Source organism: Sinocyclocheilus grahami, unplaced genomic scaffold (genome assembly GCF_001515645.1).
Source record: "Sinocyclocheilus grahami isolate Dianchi unplaced genomic scaffold, SAMN03320097.WGS_v1.1 scaffold230.1, whole genome shotgun sequence".
Classification (NCBI taxonomy): Eukaryota; Metazoa; Chordata; class Actinopteri; order Cypriniformes; family Cyprinidae; genus Sinocyclocheilus; species Sinocyclocheilus grahami.
Genome location: NW_015505409.1, coordinates 511,721 through 532,385, shown reverse-complemented (window position 1 = coordinate 532,385; position 20,665 = coordinate 511,721). Strand labels below are relative to the sequence as shown.

Here is a 20,665-nt window from a genome sequence, read left to right as displayed (position 1 = left end):
ATAAGTGGGACATTTGTGGATGAATTTGACTAAAAGAAGGCCGGAGAGTGCAACTAAAACGAATTAGTAATGTATTTGACATTTTTATGTCTGCGAATATTTCTTGGGCCGCCGTGCCAAGACTGTTTGCATGCAGTAGTTTAGTATTGACATTCTAGACTCGTCTTGTCAAAAGTACTGGGTAGAGTGCGAGTTATGCTACTCAAGGTTGCGTTTTATGCAGAGCACCTTGGTTTATTATGTAAATTGCCGAATAGACAACTATTAATTACTCTTATGTTGGATTTGGATGACTTGGTACTTTACAAAGATGATACATTTACAGTGGTGGCAAAAATGATTAGAACACTAGTATTTTCACCAGCTAAAAGGGGTTTTAAGTCAGGTATTTCTATCTTTTGCTGTAGCGTGTCAGTAAGTAATATCAGTTTGCATTTCTAAACATTCATTTTGCCATTAATTGTAATAATCCAGTGAGATTTTCGTTTGCACAAGGAGTCTGACAACAGCCAGTGCTCCACACAGAGGTCTGATCTCATGCAGTCTGTCTGGAATGACTTGAAGAAACAGAACAAACTGAAACAGACTAAATCCAGAAGAACTGTGGCAATGTCTCCAAGATGCTTTAAGAGATCTATCTGCAAAGCTACAGTACTGTTAAAAGTTTTAGGCACGTGTGTAAAAATGCTGTAAAATGAGGATGCTGTCAAAAATAATGTCATAAATAGTTTTTTTAAATTAGCTTCTATTAACTAAATTAAATCAACATTTGGTTTGCGTTTAAAGCAGCTTTTACCCTAGGTGCACTTGCGTATAGATTTTCAGGTAGCATTGCATTTTGGTCACTTGAAGCATCTTGGAGTTTGTTCTGTTTCTTCATGACAGACTGGATGATGATGAGATCTGATCTCTGTGTGGAGCACAGCAAAAGATAGAAATAACTGACTTAAAATCATTTTTTAGCTGTTGAAAATACTAGTGTTCTAATCATTTTGGCCACTGCTGTATAAGGCTACTCGGATGAAAATAATATACTGTCCTTCGTCATGATACATAGTGAATGTCTATAAACACCCCGTCGTTGCACTTGTTGTTTGAGGCCCGTTAAAAAAATGCATATAGGTCATTCCGTGTCAAATCAACCAAATTTCGGAAACTTCGCTGGCTCAATTGCTTAAATTTGTTAATACTTTTTTTCGGTAGAAAGATAAACATGTATAGTGATGAAAGCCAACATATTAAGTGTCAAGGATTTTTATTTATTGAGTAATCCACTATTTTGTAGAGGGGGGTCAAAATTCAATTTTCACCTGAGATTCAGAGCCAATTTACAGGAGGGTAAAAATTACTTTAGAAAGCTCTGTATTTTTACACAGAGATTGGTAGGTCTAATCCCATTACTGTGGGACTGTGTCATTGAGGGCCTTTAAAATTTTGATACCAAAATTAAAGTTTGTTAAAACCAGAGTCTAAAAGGATATTAAGATATCTTTAATACTTTTAGGCTTGGTTTCACAGATGGGGCTTAGCTTAAGCCAGAACTAGGCCTTAGTTAAATGAAATTACTTATGCAGCTTTAATAAAATGCCTTAGAAAAACTTTTCAGGTGTGCATCTCGAGACAGAACAATGGCACTGACATATTTGAAGATATGTAAGAGCAAGATATTTTCAGTTGAGACAGCTCAAACATGCATTTTAGTGTAGGACTAAAATGAAACCATGAAACCAGGGGCTAGAGTTACAGGCATGCAAACTTGAGGCAAAAAACACAGGAAGAATTTTTGAACTATCAGCGTTGGCATATAATGAAACAAAGATTGCTAAAGTCACCAGATTTTACACAGACCTACCAATCTCTGTGTAAAAATAAAATAATGATGCTGCCAGCTTTCTATGGGTGTATTCACACCTGTTTTGTTTGGTTTGATTGAATCAAACTCAAGTTTGTTTCCCTCTTGGTGCAGATATTTTGGGCAGGTGTGAATACAGTAATCGCACTCGGGTGTGGACCAAACAACCGTACCGAGACCCAGCTGAAGAGGTGGTCTCGGTCCGGTTCCAAACGAACTCTGGTATAGCTGAATGGATGAACCAATGTGTGAACCAGTGTGAAAGTGAACCACACCAAATAAAAATAAAAAATTAACATTGTATTTGGTCCGGACCAAAGCAATTGAACTAGCAGAGTTTCCTTGTGTGAATGCACCCTATGGTAATTTTTTAACCTCCTGTAATTTGGCTCCAAATCTCAGGTGAAAATTGCCATTTTGACCCCCCTCTAGAAAATAGTGGATTACTCAATAAATATACATACATAGCATTTCATATTTTGGCTTTCATCACAATGCATGTTTATCTTTCTTCAAAAAATTTTTTTGAACAAAATCAAAACATTTGAGTTGACACGGAATGACCCATATGGGTCCAGAGCTGACTTGCTACGCCGCTGGCTCTGTCTCCTAGGGCTGTGCGATATTGAAGAGATATGCGATACGATAATGTGCCACATACTCAGATGAAACAGTTTTAGTCAGCTGTTGCTGAGTCAGTTCTGTGAACTTCTATAACTATCTTGTGTCATATATCTATGGTTATTTGTATGTATGTATGTATCAAGAGCTCCTGTAAAACCACAACAAATTCCTTGTGTTTGCGCACACTTAAGTGGTGAATAAAGCTAATTCGAATTCTGATTCTAATATAACTAGTATACATGTTTCACTTTTTGTGAGAAGAAAGCACCCCTACAACAACTTCTGAAAGTGAACGGTAGTGTTTTACTCTAGCATTACATAAAAATTTCATTTTAATATTTAACATATGCATATTGCGATATGTATATTTGCGATATTTCAATAATTTTGATATATTGCACAGCCCTACTGTCTCCTATTCCAGGTTAATGAGCAGAGACAACTTAAGCAATCAGGTGTTAACTAAAATCGAAATGATGTTGGTTTGGTGGTGAAGTGAAGTGTGGCCAAGTATGGTGACCCATACTCGGAATTTGTGCTCTGCATTTAACCCATCCAAGTGCAAACACACAGCAGTGAACACACACACACCGTGAACACACACCCGGAGCAGTGGGCAGCAGAGCATGTGAGCGGAGCGGAGCGTGAGCGGAGTGGTAATATTTCCTTAAGAGCGCAGAGCGCCTTTCTGAAGATTCCGCTCACTCAATACGCTCAGCGCCGCTCGCTCAACCCAGAATGCCGTTTGGTGATTTGCTTGTTCGAGATCAAGAATCTGTAGAGATAGAGAATAGTAGACCAGTTATGGAGTTCAGTTATTGTTTCAACTAAGTTGCAAGCCTTATACATAAATGTAAAGTAAAAATCAAAGTTAAGAATGAGCAGGGAGAAGAACCTGAGAGGGAGTGCGGGGAGACTGTTAAAGTTTATGTCTCCAAGATGCTTTAAGAGATCTATCTGCAAAGCTACAGTACTGTTAAAAGTTTTAGGCACGTGTGTAAAAATGCTGTAAAATGAGGATGCTGTCAAAAATAATGTCATAAATAGTTTTTTTAAATTAGCTTCTATTAACTAAATTAAATCAACATTTGGTTTGCGTTTAAAGCAGCTTTTACCCTAGGTGCACTTGCGTATAGATTTTCAGGTAGCATTGCATTTTGGTCACTTGAAGCATCTTGGAGTTTGTTCTGTTTCTTCATGACAGACTGGATGATGATGAGATCTGATCTCTGTGTGGAGCACAGCAAAAGATAGAAATAACTGACTTAAAATCATTTTTTAGCTGTTGAAAATACTAGTGTTCTAATCATTTTGGCCACTGCTGTATAAGGCTACTCGGATGAAAATAATATACTGTCCTTCGTCATGATACATAGTGAATGTCTATAAACACCCCGTCGTTGCACTTGTTGTTTGAGGCCCGTTAAAAAAATGCATATAGGTCATTCCGTGTCAAATCAACCAAATTTCGGAAACTTCGCTGGCTCAATTGCTTAAATTTGTTAATACTTTTTTTCGGTAGAAAGATAAACATGTATAGTGATGAAAGCCAACATATTAAGTGTCAAGGATTTTTATTTATTGAGTAATCCACTATTTTGTAGAGGGGGGTCAAAATTCAATTTTCACCTGAGATTCAGAGCCAATTTACAGGAGGGTAAAAATTACTTTAGAAAGCTCTGTATTTTTACACAGAGATTGGTAGGTCTAATCCCATTACTGTGGGACTGTGTCATTGAGGGCCTTTAAAATTTTGATACCAAAATTAAAGTTTGTTAAAACCAGAGTCTAAAAGGATATTAAGATATCTTTAATACTTTTAGGCTTGGTTTCACAGATGGGGCTTAGCTTAAGCCAGAACTAGGCCTTAGTTAAATGAAATTACTTATGCAGCTTTAATAAAATGCCTTAGAAAAACTTTTCAGGTGTGCATCTCGAGACAGAACAATGGCACTGACATATTTGAAGATATGTAAGAGCAAGATATTTTCAGTTGAGACAGCTCAAACATGCATTTTAGTGTAGGACTAAAATGAAACCATGAAACCAGGGGCTAGAGTTACAGGCATGCAAACTTGAGGCAAAAAACACAGGAAGAATTTTTGAACTATCAGCGTTGGCATATAATGAAACAAAGATTGCTAAAGTCACCAGATTTTACACAGACCTACCAATCTCTGTGTAAAAATAAAATAATGATGCTGCCAGCTTTCTATGGGTGTATTCACACCTGTTTTGTTTGGTTTGATTGAATCAAACTCAAGTTTGTTTCCCTCTTGGTGCAGATATTTTGGGCAGGTGTGAATACAGTAATCGCACTCGGGTGTGGACCAAACAACCGTACCGAGACCCAGCTGAAGAGGTGGTCTCGGTCCGGTTCCAAACGAACTCTGGTATAGCTGAATGGATGAACCAATGTGTGAACCAGTGTGAAAGTGAACCACACCAAATAAAAATAAAAAATTAACATTGTATTTGGTCCGGACCAAAGCAATTGAACTAGCAGAGTTTCCTTGTGTGAATGCACCCTATGGTAATTTTTTAACCTCCTGTAATTTGGCTCCAAATCTCAGGTGAAAATTGCCATTTTGACCCCCCTCTAGAAAATAGTGGATTACTCAATAAATATACATACATAGCATTTCATATTTTGGCTTTCATCACAATGCATGTTTATCTTTCTTCAAAAAATTTTTTTGAACAAAATCAAAACATTTGAGTTGACACGGAATGACCCATATGGGTCCAGAGCTGACTTGCTACGCCGCTGGCTCTGTCTCCTAGGGCTGTGCGATATTGAAGAGATATGCGATACGATAATGTGCCACATACTCAGATGAAAGTCAGCTGTTCAGCTGTTGCTGAGTCAGTTCTGTGAACTTCTATAACTATCTTGTGTCATATATCTATGGTTATTTGTATGTATCAAGATATCAAGAGCTCCTGTTGACCACAACAAATTCCTTGTGTTTGCGCACACTTAAGTGGTGAATAAAGCTAATTCGAATTCTGATTCTAATATAACTAGTATACATGTTTCACTTTTTGTGAGAAGAAAGCACCCCTACAACAACTTCTGAAAGTGAACGGTAGTGTTTTACTCTAGCATTACATAAAAATTTCATTTTAATATTTAACATATGCATATTGCGATATGTATATTTGCGATATTTCAATAATTTTGATATATTGCACAGCCCTACTGTCTCCTATTCCAGGTTAATGAGCAGAGACAACTTAAGCAATCAGGTGTTAACTAAAATCGAAATGATGTTGGTTTGGTGGTGAAGTGAAGTGTGGCCAAGTATGGTGACCCATACTCGGAATTTGTGCTCTGCATTTAACCCATCCAAGTGCAAACACACAGCAGTGAACACACACACACCGTGAACACACACCCGGAGCAGTGGGCAGCAGAGCATGTGAGCGGAGCGGAGCGTGAGCGGAGTGGTAATATTTCCTTAAGAGCGCAGAGCGCCTTTCTGAAGATTCCGCTCACTCAATACGCTCAGCGCCGCTCGCTCAACCCAGAATGCCGTTTGGTGATTTGCTTGTTCGAGATCAAGAATCTGTAGAGATAGAGAATAGTAGACCAGTTATGGAGTTCAGTTATTGTTTCAACTAAGTTGCAAGCCTTATACATAAATGTAAAGTAAAAATCAAATATTCAAATCATTATTGCTTAAAATTAATAAATAATAATAAATTAATTAAAAAAATAATAAAACCTGCTGACATCGTAGAAACTAATTGTTCATTCGAATTATATTCGGAGCTCTGTAGTTATTAAATAATCTCAGTTAAACTGTAGACCTAAGCTAACACACAGCTGTATATAGGCCTAAATACAGAACTACAGAGTACAGAAGATATTAGCCTACACCACTTAGGCCTATTAAAATATAATTTTTTTTAAAAACTGACCCGAAACAATAGGTAGACCTACAGAATGTAGGCTAGATATAGGCAGCAGTAATTTATAATCTAATATAATGCAGGCAAATTTGTTCTTTACAGAACGGAGCGGGATCTGAGCGTGAATTGGTTTACGGTGAGCAGAATATTAATGGAGTGCTTGCTTGGGCGGTTAGAGTGACTGAGTGGAGCGCACATCCATAGAGCGGAAGTGGGCAGCCATATTGCTCATTATTGCAGGGAACAGTTTGGGGTTCGTGCCTTGCTCAAAGGTCTCACCTCATTCGTGGTATTGAGGGTGGAAGAGAGCGCTGGTTATTCACTCCCCCCATCAACAATTCCTGCCGGACCTGAGACTCGAACCCGCAACCTTTGGGTTACAAGTCTGACTCTCTAACCATTAGGACACGACTGTCTCCTATAAAGTTCTTGCTTTTAATAAGAAAGCCATCAAGCCCCATGAAATCTTTGGTAAACCAAGCATACACACGCAGTTGCATTTCAGCCTGAGATTTCACTGGACACTGGAACCATCACACAAAACACAAATGCAGAGTGCAGAGAACTCAGTTTATTAGTTTAACATTTTACAATCTGTATTATATATATTTATTTATATATGTATTTATATTTCTGAAAGCAAAGAGGGTTAAATCATTATTGCTTAAAATTAATAAATAATAATAAATTAATTAAAAAAATAATAAAACCTGCTGACATCGTAGAAACTAATTGTTCATTCGAATTATATTCGGAGCTCTGTAGTTATTAAATAATCTCAGTTAAACTGTAGACCTAAGCTAACACACAGCTGTATATAGGCCTAAATACAGAACTACAGAGTACAGAAGATATTAGCCTACACCACTTAGGCCTATTAAAATATAATTTTTTTTAAAAACTGACCCGAAACAATAGGTAGACCTACAGAATGTAGGCTAGATATAGGCAGCAGTAATTTATAATCTAATATAATGCAGGCAAATTTGTTCTTTACAGAACGGAGCGGGATCTGAGCGTGAATTGGTTTACGGTGAGCAGAATATTAATGGAGTGCTTGCTTGGGCGGTTAGAGTGACTGAGTGGAGCGCACATCCATAGAGCGGAAGTGGGCAGCCATATTGCTCATTATTGCAGGGAACAGTTTGGGGTTCGTGCCTTGCTCAAAGGTCTCACCTCATTCGTGGTATTGAGGGTGGAAGAGAGCGCTGGTTATTCACTCCCCCCATCAACAATTCCTGCCGGACCTGAGACTCGAACCCGCAACCTTTGGGTTACAAGTCTGACTCTCTAACCATTAGGACACGACTGTCTCCTATAAAGTTCTTGCTTTTAATAAGAAAGCCATCAAGCCCCATGAAATCTTTGGTAAACCAAGCATACACACGCAGTTGCATTTCAGCCTGAGATTTCACTGGACACTGGAACCATCACACAAAACACAAATGCAGAGTGCAGAGAACTCAGTTTATTAGTTTAACATTTTACAATCTGTATTATATATATTTATTTATATATGTATTTATATTTCTGAAAGCAAAGAGGGTTAGCTTTGAATAATACTGTGAATAAATATCAGGCTCTTCCTGGTGTTTTAATATACAGAAGGGGAATTTTTGAAAGAAAACCTTGAAAAAAGAGCAATATGTTCCGTCTCAATGTTGCAGTGCAACTTACACCTTATACAGCATAGCCGTGTTGGGGAGAGGGGGGGACTTGCCCTTAAAACCACAGTGAAACCCCGATGGCCTGGATAACACACACTCACTCACAAACACACACACCTTCACCTCATGAGATGAAACACAGTGAAGTGTAACAGGTAACTGCAATGGGCAGATGTGATTTTGAGAGTAGCTTTGGTAAGAAAGCATCAACCACAGATGTAAAAGTATTGTCTGTGTGTGTGGGCAGTGTGTATGTGTTTGTTCCAATGAAATTTACAATTAACAAGCCATTCAATGAGTACATTCTATTCAATTAAAATACATCCCACGAGATTCTAAAAAGTGACAATCAAACATAACTGTAACACTGAAAACATATGCAGGGCTGCGTGTCTGTAATGTGGACGAATGAGAACACACACACACACACAACATTTGGAAAGGGGACGTTTTGCACTCCACCGCCGGGAATGAACCAATTGATTTTTTTGTATTTTAACCTCTAATTCTCTCCCGTTTGACTTTATCCAATTCTAGAATCCTGAGCCACTGACGTCTAGAATTGCGAAAGGGAATAAAACGTTGGCTTTAGGCTTGTGGAGTCAGTCTAAGGGACACGTACATTAGCAAACAGAAACTAACGACCTGAATGTAGCCCATAGCTCAGAGGTAATGACCAGCAAAGACCTGGAAACAAGCAAAAACAGTCATAACATCAGAGAAGCAAAGCTTTTCATCTTTTGTCATCTTTTTTTTTTGTAGAAAAAAATAGAGAGTAGAAAGGTTCTGCGTTCACAGAGTCAAAAGATTGCATTCACGAGTACAATTCACAGTTTTAAACAGAGGATGCAGCTATGCAAATAATATGTTCTTATATACAGACTGTTCTCTGGCCTGATAGCATATAGTAATACTTTTTTAAACCATGCATGAGTTTAGCTATAATATAAATATTCGAAAGAAGCCAAATTAAACACGTTACTACCTGCCAGGAGTTCATCTTTTCCCAAATGCAAATGTCATCAGACTCTCAAAAAGAGACTCTTCGGCATCCAACTGACTCGTTTTCTGTCTTTCTCTCATTTCTCTTAATACACACACACATACATACGCGCGCACACACACACACACACACACACACACACACTTTCAAACACTCTTGCTTGCTTTGAGAGTTGTATAGAGTAACACAGTAGGGCGGTGTTGCTTGGTAACAGAGTAAAGCCTGTTGCCCATGGCTACATGAGTGCTCTTCCTGCAGCATTCCGAGGGAAGGAAATCAAAAAACAAAAAATTAAATAAAATATATATATTAAATAAATAAATAAACTAACAAACAAAATCATCAGAAGATATATTTAAAAAAAAAAATTTTTTTAACTCCAATCAGAGAGAAAAATTAAATATTTGTTTTTATATACGGTCCTACTTTGTTCAACAGGTTGTCAATTAATCTGAAAAGATGTTTCTTCAGGCATGCAGTGGGCACCTCACATGGGCCTTTCTTCCATCCATCTCAAAATGTGGCTGTGATTAAATATATTGTACAGAGTTTGCAGTGAGCCGTAAATGTGCAGGTAACACTTTCGCTTCCGTGACGTTTGAGCAGTTTGAGTCGCCTTTCAGGTTTCAGTGGCTGCGTGTCTGTCTGCAGTAGTTCTGGAGGCTGGCTCAGTTCTTTGACATTGATCTTACAGTGTATTGGTTCAATCCGGTGTCACTCGCGGTCAGGAGGAGGGCAGTATCAGGTCATCCATCAAGGAAAAAGTGAAGACAGTCTGGATCCACAGTGTTTTTCAAAGTGTGTGTGTGTGGGTTTGAAATGCACGACTCAATGTTATTGATATACTTTTATGTCTGTATTTTAGCATGTGACTGTTTGTTAGTCATGTGGGTGCGTGACTGTGTTTCACACATGCGTTTCTATGAAAGAGTGAGTGTGCATCATCAGCGTTGGTGAGAGAGGTGAAAGGTCGTTGGACTCGTTGGGCGGTTCCAGTGGGGCAGAGCTGAACTCACAGATATCCAGGAAGAGCTCGTGGTTACGTTGCTTCCATTCACGAAACTTCCTCGAGGTCAAACAAGGGTCGTCCAGCAACTGACTGATTATCGCCAAGTCACCCTCCTTTGCCTGTTGATGAAGGGGTAAGAGAGAGGTTGAAAACTCACTCAACTCCAGATAGTCAAGTTATTCTTTGTACAGAAAAAGCATTTGACTGGCTTGAGCTTTTGAAATTCTTCAGATTTACCAAAATGTCAAAAATCTGTGCATAGAAAGAATGTGAAAGGTAAGCCAGAATTTTGAGAAAATTCTGTTAACACTACTAAACAAATATGACGTAGCCTAATTAGTATTCAGAGCATTAGTATAGAGCTGAGCTAATAAGATTTAAAACATGTAATTTTACTGTTCAGGTAGTTCCTACACCCTTGCCAGATGGCAGCTGACAATCTTGCTAAATGTTTATGGAGATCCTCTAGAATTGTCCATTAGATTCCTCTCGATTTGTTTACGGAGATAAATTCTAAGTTTACTTTTGAACTTTGACCTATTCAGACTGTGATGGCATTTCTGCAATATTATATATTTTTTCTATTTCCTTTTTTAAAATTGGTAACGTATGCTACCATTTAACCGCTTTGGGTTGGTATGATTTTTAAAATACTTTTATTAAAGGTATAGTTCACCCAAAAATGAAAATTCTGTCAAGAAAACCCTCATGTCGTTCCAACCCTGTAAGATCTTTATTCATCTTCGGAACACAAAATTTGATATTTTTGATGAAATCTGATGAAATCTGAGAGCTTTCTTACCCTGCATAGACAGCAATGCAACTGACACGCTCAAGGCCCAGAAAGGTAGTAAGGACATTGTTAAAATAGCCCATGTGACATCAGTGGTTCAACCGTAATGTTATGAAGCTACAAGATACATTTTTGCGCGCAAAGAAAATAAAAATAGCTTTATTCAACAATTTCTTCTCTTCCGTGTCAGTCTTTGATGTGCGTTGAACCACTGATGTCTCACGTGTCAGTTGCGTTGCTGTCTATGGAGGGTCAGAAAGCTCTCGGATTTCGTCAAAAATATCTTCATTTGTGTTCTGAAGATGAACGCAGGTCTTATGGGTTTGGAACAACAAGAGGGTGAGTAATTAATGACAGAATTTTCATTTTTGGGTGAACTATCCTTTTAAGCAAGGATGTATTAAATTGATCAAAAGTAACACTAGACATTTATAATGTTACAGAAGATTGCTTTTTCAAATAAATGCCATTCTTTTTTACTGTCACTATCACCGAGATCAATTACATTTAAAAAATGCATTAAAATAGAAAATGGCTATTTTAAATGTAATAATATTTTACAATCTATCTATTTTACTGCATTTTAATCAAATAGGCTAAATGTTTTGGTGAGCATAAGAAACTTTTAAAAACATTAAAAAACATACAGATCCCAAACTTTCACCACAGTAGCGTACTAACACTATATTTTGTGCTGTATTACATTCATCTACTAAAAAACATAACTGCAGTGGAGTTTATAGTAGAAGTTTACCCTGTTATAGTTTACGTCCAAACCCAAAAGTATAAAAAGGTCAACTGCTTTCTATGTTTGCATACCTTTAGCGTGGAGCGGAGAACCCGTATACGGTGCAGTCGTTCATTTGTGGCGGGGTCATTGCTGCGTTTGATGAAGGAGCGTCTGAACTCTTGTTTGGTGGAAGGCCTCTGCTGGCCAAAAGCCGAGAGACTGGCCTGCTCCAGCGATCGGTACAGCTCCTGCAGGTCATCTGTGCCATCGGACACTTTCTCTTCGCTCTCAGGCCTCCTACTGCTAGATTTACGAACCTGCTTTTCCTCCTCCTCTTCCTCCTCCTCTTCCTCATGGAGATGAGTTCTTGGCCTCAGAGTGCCATGTGTGTGCGCGTGAGCGTGTGTACGAGCGCTGCGGTGCGAGTGTCCATGTGTGTCGCGGTGGCGAGGGAGGCTCTGACTACGCTGCTTGTGATTGTGATGGCGAGGCCGGGACTCTTCGCTGTCCGTCAACGGAAATGGCCCGTCACGTTCCAGATGACGCCGGTGCTGGGCGGGGAGTGTGGCCTGTCGGTGCTGGTCAGGTGACAGCAGGGCTGGCTCCTCCTCTTCTGCGGTCTGAAGGTAGTGTAGGCCTGTGCTGGTCAAGGGGGTTTCAATCAGGTCCTGCCATGAGCGGCGTTCTCGATGGGAGGATCGGCAGGAAGAATGGGACTCCTCGGCGGAGGAATGTGAGAATGTGGAGCCACTGGAAAAATGGCGCTCAGGAAATGGACTGGACGAAGTTGCCTGAGGACAAAAGAAACACTGGTCATCATCATTGTCAGCTGTCAGTCAGAAAGTTAGAGGTATAAGATTACAGTCAGAGAGAGCGACAGAGTCAGTTCGCTATTTGTGTATAGTGCTGGTGTGGGAGCTGGTGCTCCGCAAACTTCTCTGTGAGCCAAAAAAATTACAAAACTGACCATGTTACATCATATATTGCCAAAAAACAAGCATGCAAATCACAGCTTTTATTTGCAATTTATTTTCTCTTCGGAAGTAATGTAATTTAACATCTTGATGCCATCATTATGAGCTGGCTGGGCTTGGTAAGATTTTTTATACTTTTGAAAGAAGACTCTTATGCTCAACCAGGCTGCAATTATTTGATCAAACATAAACTAAATCAGTAATCCTGTGAAATATTATTACAGTTTAAGATTACTGTTTTCTATTTCAAAATATAATTTATTCCTGCGATTGCAAAGCTGAATTTTCAGCAGCCATTACTCCGGTCTTCAATGTCACATGATCCTTCAGAAATCATTTCAATATGCTGATTTGTTGCTCGTGTAATATTTATTATTTATTTTTATTTTTATTTCTTTTTGTGTAAACGTCACTTGTGCTCATCGTCACTTTAATAAGTTTAATGCATCCTTAATTTCTTTAAAAATACACACTGACCCCAAACAATTGAATGGTTGTGTGTATAATATAAATAATTTTTACAAATAATAATTAATAAAACCTTTTTTACTATGAAGTTGTCAAAATAATTTTATATTTTTCTATACATTCATAAATTCAAAATTGAAAATCAATTTGCAAATAAAAATCTATTTCAGAAAGAAGGGGGAAAGGGTCTTCTTCTAAGAGAACGAACCTAGATTTGTGCCATGCAATTTTGTTTTGCAAATTAGAAAAAAATTTCATTATCCTGATGCTTGACTTCTGATTTTACTGGTTACTGATTTGAGGTTTAAGTGGAAATTGTTAACAGGCCTCAAAACCAGTATGGTGACAGTGTGACGGTCGAAATAGTAAAAGTTTCTGTTAAAGAAAATAAAAGTGTGTTTTGGGCTGAATGTATGAAATGTGTACTTAGACGTGAGCTTATACTCACAGAGGGGTTGTGGTGGTACGTCGCTTCCTGTTTGAGTGTCATAGAGCCATCAACCTCATCCTGGTCACTCTCACTCCAGTAATCTAAAAAAAAAAATCAGAATCACATATACATGATATTATAGTTTATAATAGTCAGATTAGGCTTTTCAACAGTTACAGAACAATGAAATGGTGTAAAACTAGAGTCAGTGAGATCACAGCACTATGGGCTCATGATTTGATCACAGGATGTGATCTCACCTTCATCAGGACGCGGTACCGGATCATCAGGCGTATAGCCAATCGCAGCCAAGCCTAAACGGTTCATCCACCTGAAACACGAAACACAGACGTGAGAGGAAGTAACAGGGTGGGGAGCTGATGTCTGAGAGGGCTCTGAAACAACTTACCTGTTCATCTCCTCTAAATGATCTGTAGCAAAAAAGAAACTCTTAATTTTGGGATGACATGCTTTGAAGGCACTGAAACACAAAAGACAAAGAAAAAGAGACATTCACACACAAATATCTAGTTTGTGTGTGTGTATGTGTGTGTGTGTGTGTGTAAAAGAAAGATCAGCAGTTCTGCAGTGACCCAATTTCCGTTGGGTTTCAAACACAGACCCACCCAAAAACCAGCAAATCCAACACAATAGAGAGAAAGAGTGATTATTGTTGTCCTCTAACACTCACTGTTTCCTCCTGCACTCAATTGCTCTGTCTATCCGAAACTCTGGCAAAGTGATGAAGCCCTCTGCTTTCTCATCCTGAGCAAAGAAATAAAGAACAAGAGGAATCATTTCGGCATGACAGCAGTTACATGATAGTATAAATGCACAGATTTTCTCTAAAACTGAGATATGTGATGCACACTTTAATATGCAAAAACTAGAAAACTAAACATCACTCCCGGGTGTGAGCCTGTTACCAGGCCATCAATGAAGGCAGCAGGTAATGAAAGTGCTGATAATTCTGTAATTAGTAATAATAGTAGAGATTGACTGGCTGGATGTGGAACTGTAAAGCTGTTCAGATCCCATAAATATTTCAAGTGGAAATGGATAAAAGATTGAATCCTATACACTTTCATACATCCTACACACACAACCCAAGAGAAGGGAATTGTGTTTGTTTACTTACGTTCTGATTGGTGTACCAGTACAGGTTGGAGTCTTTGAGAACGAACCAGTACTTCTTCCATTTCTGTGTGAAGTAGCCGGTGGCATCCTTCTTTTTCCATAGCCAGCCTTCACAGTCGCCATGACCCAGATCTTTGCAGGCAATACGCCTCCTGCTGGCACTACTGAGGGAACCTACACACACACACACAGCATATTAAATGACAGAATAACATTGTGATAATATTCTTCTTGACAAACACAGCACAGTGTAACACAACACACAACCCATGCGCTCAAAGTAAACCCAGGAGCTTGTATGCATCTCATCTCATTGTACCTTTGTTTTTTTTCTTGGGCTTGGTCCTCAAAGAGGCATAATGTACAGACTAGAGAGAGGAGAAGAAGGACACATAAGAAACAAAGAATTGCTTGTGTCCTTCTCATAAACCAAAGCCTTGAGGATTTCTATTTAAAACACATTATGAAGTTCTATAACAGACAAATACAGTACATGTTCCTCCTTACATATATTACAAATTAAAATTTTTGAATTTAATAAGTAATAAGAAGCATACATCCTCATTACTAAAAAGTGTCCTGAGCATGACCTAATCTTAAAAAAAAACATGTATTAATATAATTAACAATATAGTTATATAGTAACAGATAATATGATTAATATTAAACTAAGTTTCATGTGGATTATTATATTAAAGACTTTCTTTGTGGATTATTCTTCCTCGTCTTCTTCGCCTTCCTTAGAGAGACCGTAACAAGCTCTTTTTTGCTGCCATATTGCAAATAAAAATTCTCCAATCAATCAAAAAAAAAAAAATACTGAAAATTGTATCTGTACCTCTTGTTCCCAACAATATGTATTCTCATTAACACTACTGATGCTGTAAATGCGCTTGTGGTTTACCTTCCTCATTGATGCCCCTGCTTGTCGGTCAAGTCCTGAACTGGCATATCTGTAGAGAGGGACAACAGGACAAAGACAATGAGACATTCAAGAGACGAGAAGAGAGTTCTGTTTTCAATGGCGTTTTAATTATGTGAATATTAAAACTGCCTGAGCATAGCAATGTAATTTATGATTCCACCCGCAGCAAGAATAATATAAAAAACTAATTTTTCTTCCTCACCTATTTAACTCAAACAAAGGCACAGGTAGTGGACAGGATGCTGGGGTTTGAGGTTAACTTCATAACTTATTCTAACTGAAACCACCCTGCTGTTCACACACACACTCCTCTCTCTCACACACACACACACACACACAAAATATTTTTGAATAGTAAGGACTACAACTAAACCTCAGGCACCCAGACAACACTCTTAAGACTGCAGCCAAGGAATTTCTGTTCCTCAGTTCATTTAGATCCTCACTGTGGTGACTGTTGTGTGCTCAAACAAAAGTGTGCAGCACCTCTCCTTCATATTTTGTTGTACTAAGATGACATGCTGTCAATTTAAGAACTCAAAACTTGTTCCCCAGTCCAATATATGTATAGATTATTATTCTCCAAAAACATCTCCATTTTAAAATCTTGGGATTTATGTTGAATTGAAAAAATTGGATTTTGTTCAGAATCTTGGCTAGTCAGGTAATAAGGAGGAAACAGAATTGATACTGTTAATCGTAACACCAGATGCTGTAATGATAAGAATAAAATATGGGGAAATCAACCAAATCTTGTGCTTTGTAGACATCTGGCCATGTGTAGCACCTGCTGCCCTGAAAACCTTTCTGAATTAGCTCAGTGATGAGAATCAGAGGCTGAAGGTTATTCAGTTCGATTTAAACCATTTGAGTGACACATGGCAGGGTAGATTATGATATATTATCGTCAATCTGTCACAATGTAATGCCGGCTATGCAAAGAGGCACATATTACAGCATGGACCAGTTCAAATCGATATTAGACCCAACAGTCAACCCACAGCTCATGTGTAAGCACTTTTTTCCCTCAAGGGAGCGTTTACAAAGAATTATTGAGGACAAAGCTGAAAATAACAGCCCAAAAAAAGACATTGTTGCCGTAACCTTTACTCTTTGTGTTAACAAGTCAACCCCAGGGGATAATAATTCAATAATACAAACAAATATGATAATATAAGGAAGGTATGAAGTTTACTTACCTATCAGAATCTGCTCGAAGTGTGTCTGCAGCTCTCTGGGGCAAAGAACAGAATGACAAAGAGAACAAGAGACAGAGAGGAAGACAGATTTGAATTTCCTGTTCTGTGCTATGAAACAAAAAAAAACACTGTTCAAGTGTCATGTGATCAAATTATGGATCAATAATTTGACTAGTATGTCACTAGATGAGGCGATTTTTACATTTTTTATTAAACAAATATAAATGTTAGAATGTTTGATATGCCTCTAAGTTAAAACACTAATATTTGAAGACCAAATCGATTTTGACTGACATCAAACAATTGCAATTGTGTGAGAAAAGTCACAGCTCAGATCAGATTCGACATTTTACTTACATGGTAGTGTGGCATCGTATTAGAGTCTGGCACGGGGAAGGGCAGCCCCTCAGGGGGACCTGTGTCCAGACGTACAGGAGGGGCAAGCATAGAGGGACTAATGGGAAAACTGGGACTGCTGGGATTTCGGCTCTTCTTCCTGGATCGCCTGCTTGTGTCACGCTGGGAGAACTCTGCCTCTTCCTGGATCAACAAAATCCTATCATCACCGAGGAACCGCAAGAGCGAGGAATCCGAATCTGATGGGCAAAGACAGAAACCAAGCATTGAGTCAGCCAAAAACATTATAATGGAACATAAGCGTACTGCAAAATATTCAACTCTTCATGACTCCAGCTACCACAGAACGAAGCTACTCTTACACCTTCCTGTGTGTGTGTGTGTGTGTGTGTGAGGTTTTAGAGGTTTATTTCCCCTCGAGGTTTGCTTTCTATTTTACATCTGTGCTAATGTCACCTACGCAATCTCTGTCCTATTCTTAGCAGAGGTGGGACCAAGTCATTGTTTTGCAAGTCACAAGTATGTCTCGAGTCTTTGCATTCAAGTCCCGAGTCAAGACAGGCAAGTCCAAGTCGTGTTGCAAGTCCTCAGCTTTAAGATTCAAGTCTTAAACAAGTCATTAGTGCTTTTTGCCTAAATGAGTGTCTCAGTATTAATTACCATATCAAATTCATAGTTATTTATATCAGGAAGGTATAAAAGTACATGACTTAGTAAAACTACTCCAGTTCAATTTAGGGATTGTGCCAAAATAGGATAAGCAGTGAAAAAAAACTATTTTATTAGTAACAGAATAGCAAAGATGACATAATTTCATAGAAATGACAGCTGTAACATACTTTGCATGTGTGCATAAGAATAGCTATATGCTTCTAGGTGTTATATCTAAGCCAATGAGACATTATTTGGAACCTCACTGAAACAGATTTTAAAATATGTGAGCGGAAACGCAGACAGAACTGCTTTGAAAGAACTAGAAGAAATAACTGCAAGCATACTTTGCAAGTGAGATGTATTTTTTTTATATTTTAAATAGTTTTAAAATATATAAGTCATAGAGGGCTGCAGAAAAAAAAAACCCTTAACCCTTAAATGCATACCTCGGGTCTTTAGCGACCCGGGACATAATTCTCTACCCTCTCCCTCCTTAATTTGTTTAAGTTAGACATCAACTTTCTTAGTATTCCTCAATCTATTAATTATAAACAATATAACAAGAAAAAAATTGTTAAATATAAAAGAATGCCAGTTTTCTGATAAATTTTTTGTAAAAGGTGTATAGGGTCACTAGAGACCCGAGGTATGTAAATGTGTAAGTATTTTTTCCTGCACAACTATATTTACATATCTGATGACTCAATATGTGCAATGCATCTTTTTTCCTCAAGGTAGCACTGTTTGATACACAATAATGATGTGACGTTTCACTCATAATTACCGCAGGCATAAAACAAACGAATATCATCAGCAAAAATTGAAGTGGTTTGAATGGCTTTACTGCAGAGCAATTACTATACGCATTGAAATATAAATGTCACCGTCATTTGATGCTGGATGTGGTGAATAAGCTGCCAGTGATGAATGTATGGTGGAAGTGCGCTCTGACGATGACAGCGATGGTAAAATCATCTGCTCAAATTGAACCCTTTTGAGTTTTTTTTTGCTATTGCAGCCGTTAAAGATCCATCCATGCTGTATATATAGGTCCGGGTCGCTAAAGACCCGAATATGTAATAATGATTGGCGAAACATTCATGCATTTAAGGGTTAATGGAGGTTTGAATTTAAAAAAATGCACATGCAATTAAAATATGCAACTGATCGAACAAAAACTGGAGATCTGACAAAAACAGGTCTCAGAGAGGTGTTTTTTACAAATTAAATTAAAATGAAAGCACATCGAGTTGGCAGAGTGCGAGGGTCGTGGCGGGATGCGGATCCGTCACTCATGGTGCACCTCGGTGTCGGACAAACAAAAGAAGTGAGGAATATTTAACAGCAGCGGTCACAGTGATGATGAGGCGAGCACCAGTGAAGTGATCGCGGCTGCGCCTCTCGTTTCTCATGCCCGCTCCGTACGTGTGTCTGCTGGGCGGCGATCAAACGGACAGGGCAGCGCTTTTCACGAGCGGAGATCGCTACTAGACGAATCATGTCATTTGTTATTTTTATTTTTATTATCTCAAGTCTTCTTTAATTATGTCGAGTCGAGTCGCAAGTCATCAAATTTGGGACTCGAGTTCGAGTCAAGTCTCGAGTCAAGTGACTTGAGTCCACACCCCTGATTCTTAGAGTTGTGTTTCCACAAAAAAGAAACAGGGAAGTAATAAATTAGTTATTTGACATGTTTACATGTCACCTTCCACACCCCAAAAACCAAAAAGTAAAGTTGGTGACTGTCATTGACATTCTTTTTTTCCAATCTTTAAGTTAAATTAGATTAACACTCACACATTAAGATGAGTTGGTAAAGATAAAAAATATCAGTAACTAATTAAAGATTTGTTACTAATTAAATATAACGTTTTCATACAACTTTTTGGTGTAAAGCCTTTTCTTTTTATTATTAAGTGAAGGTGATATTCTACATTAATCGACTGTTATAAGTTTCACTGTTCTGTTGTTGCTTTTTGGGAGGGAAAACAATTCTAAAATATATTCCGAAAAAATGTTACACTGTACTGAACAAGCAACGGTAGTGGTAATGGTTGTCTACATTTCCTCCTGCTTTCTGAAGCTCAGGTGGCTTCTTCAAAGTAGTCTGTCCTACTCTTTGCTACTCTCAACTTTCACAGACAAGCCTGCGTAACTGTATTTCCTGCTTTTGGTGGCAAAGTTCACTAGAACAAAGTCACCACCTTACATCTTTTTGTTCTCTGTTCACATGCTCTGAAATGTCAGTTCTATAGGTTTGTGACATTTACATTCTTCATATATAGTTGTGAAATCAACTTACACGGCAAATGCCAGGATATGCAACTAAGAATGCCACATGAGGCTGAAAAACTAGATTATAGTTTCCAAGAAGCAGCTCCTAACTTTGTAGTTAACTTCAAATACCAACATTAACAAAGACATTCGCATATTAAGAAAACACATGTTTGGTATAATGTAATATGTGATTTTTATAATTACAGATTTCTGAATATGAGGGGCACTTCCTGAATTTAAAGGGTTAGTTCACCCAAAAATGAAAATTAGGCTGCGTTTTACTCACCCCAAGGCATCCTAGTTGTACAGGTGCATCTCAATAAATTAGAATATCGTGAAAAAGTTCATTTATTTCAGTAATTCAACTCAAATTGTGAAACTCGTGTATTAAATAAATTCAGTGCACACAGACTTAAGTAGTTTAAGTCTTTGGTTCTTTTAATTGTGATGATTTTGGCTCACATTTAACAAAAACCCACCATCAAATTAGAATACTTCATAAGTAACTCTTATTTTTTTAGTGAATTGTAAGTAATTAATAAGTAATTTTTTTAGTGAATTGTTGGCCTTCTGGAAAGTATGTTAATTTACTGTACATGTACTCAATACTTGGTTGGGGCTCCTTTTGCTTTAATTACTGCCTCAATTCGG

At 38.1% G+C, this 20,665-nt stretch overlaps 1 protein-coding gene across 1 annotated transcript in view; it reads right to left on the bottom strand.

Moving 5' to 3' along the window:
- Positions 1–9,481: 9,481 nt before the first annotated feature.
- The window catches only part of LOC107597246 (connector enhancer of kinase suppressor of ras 2-like), a 44,651-nt gene continuing 33,467 nt past the window's right edge, over positions 9,482–20,665 (bottom strand). Inside the window, exons 13-23 of the mRNA XM_016288220.1 lie at positions 17,084–17,322; positions 16,727–16,761; positions 15,507–15,555; positions 14,922–14,970; positions 14,604–14,776; positions 14,157–14,230; positions 13,875–13,946; positions 13,726–13,796; positions 13,484–13,566; positions 11,683–12,384; positions 9,482–10,189 (exon numbers count right to left, since the gene is read on the bottom strand). Coding sequence (XP_016143706.1) covers positions 9,968–10,189; positions 11,683–12,384; positions 13,484–13,566; positions 13,726–13,796; positions 13,875–13,946; positions 14,157–14,230; positions 14,604–14,776; positions 14,922–14,970; positions 15,507–15,555; positions 16,727–16,761; positions 17,084–17,322 — 1,769 coding nt within the window. The 3' untranslated portion in view covers positions 9,482–9,967. The remainder of the gene's footprint in view (positions 10,190–11,682; positions 12,385–13,483; positions 13,567–13,725; positions 13,797–13,874; positions 13,947–14,156; positions 14,231–14,603; positions 14,777–14,921; positions 14,971–15,506; positions 15,556–16,726; positions 16,762–17,083; positions 17,323–20,665) is intronic.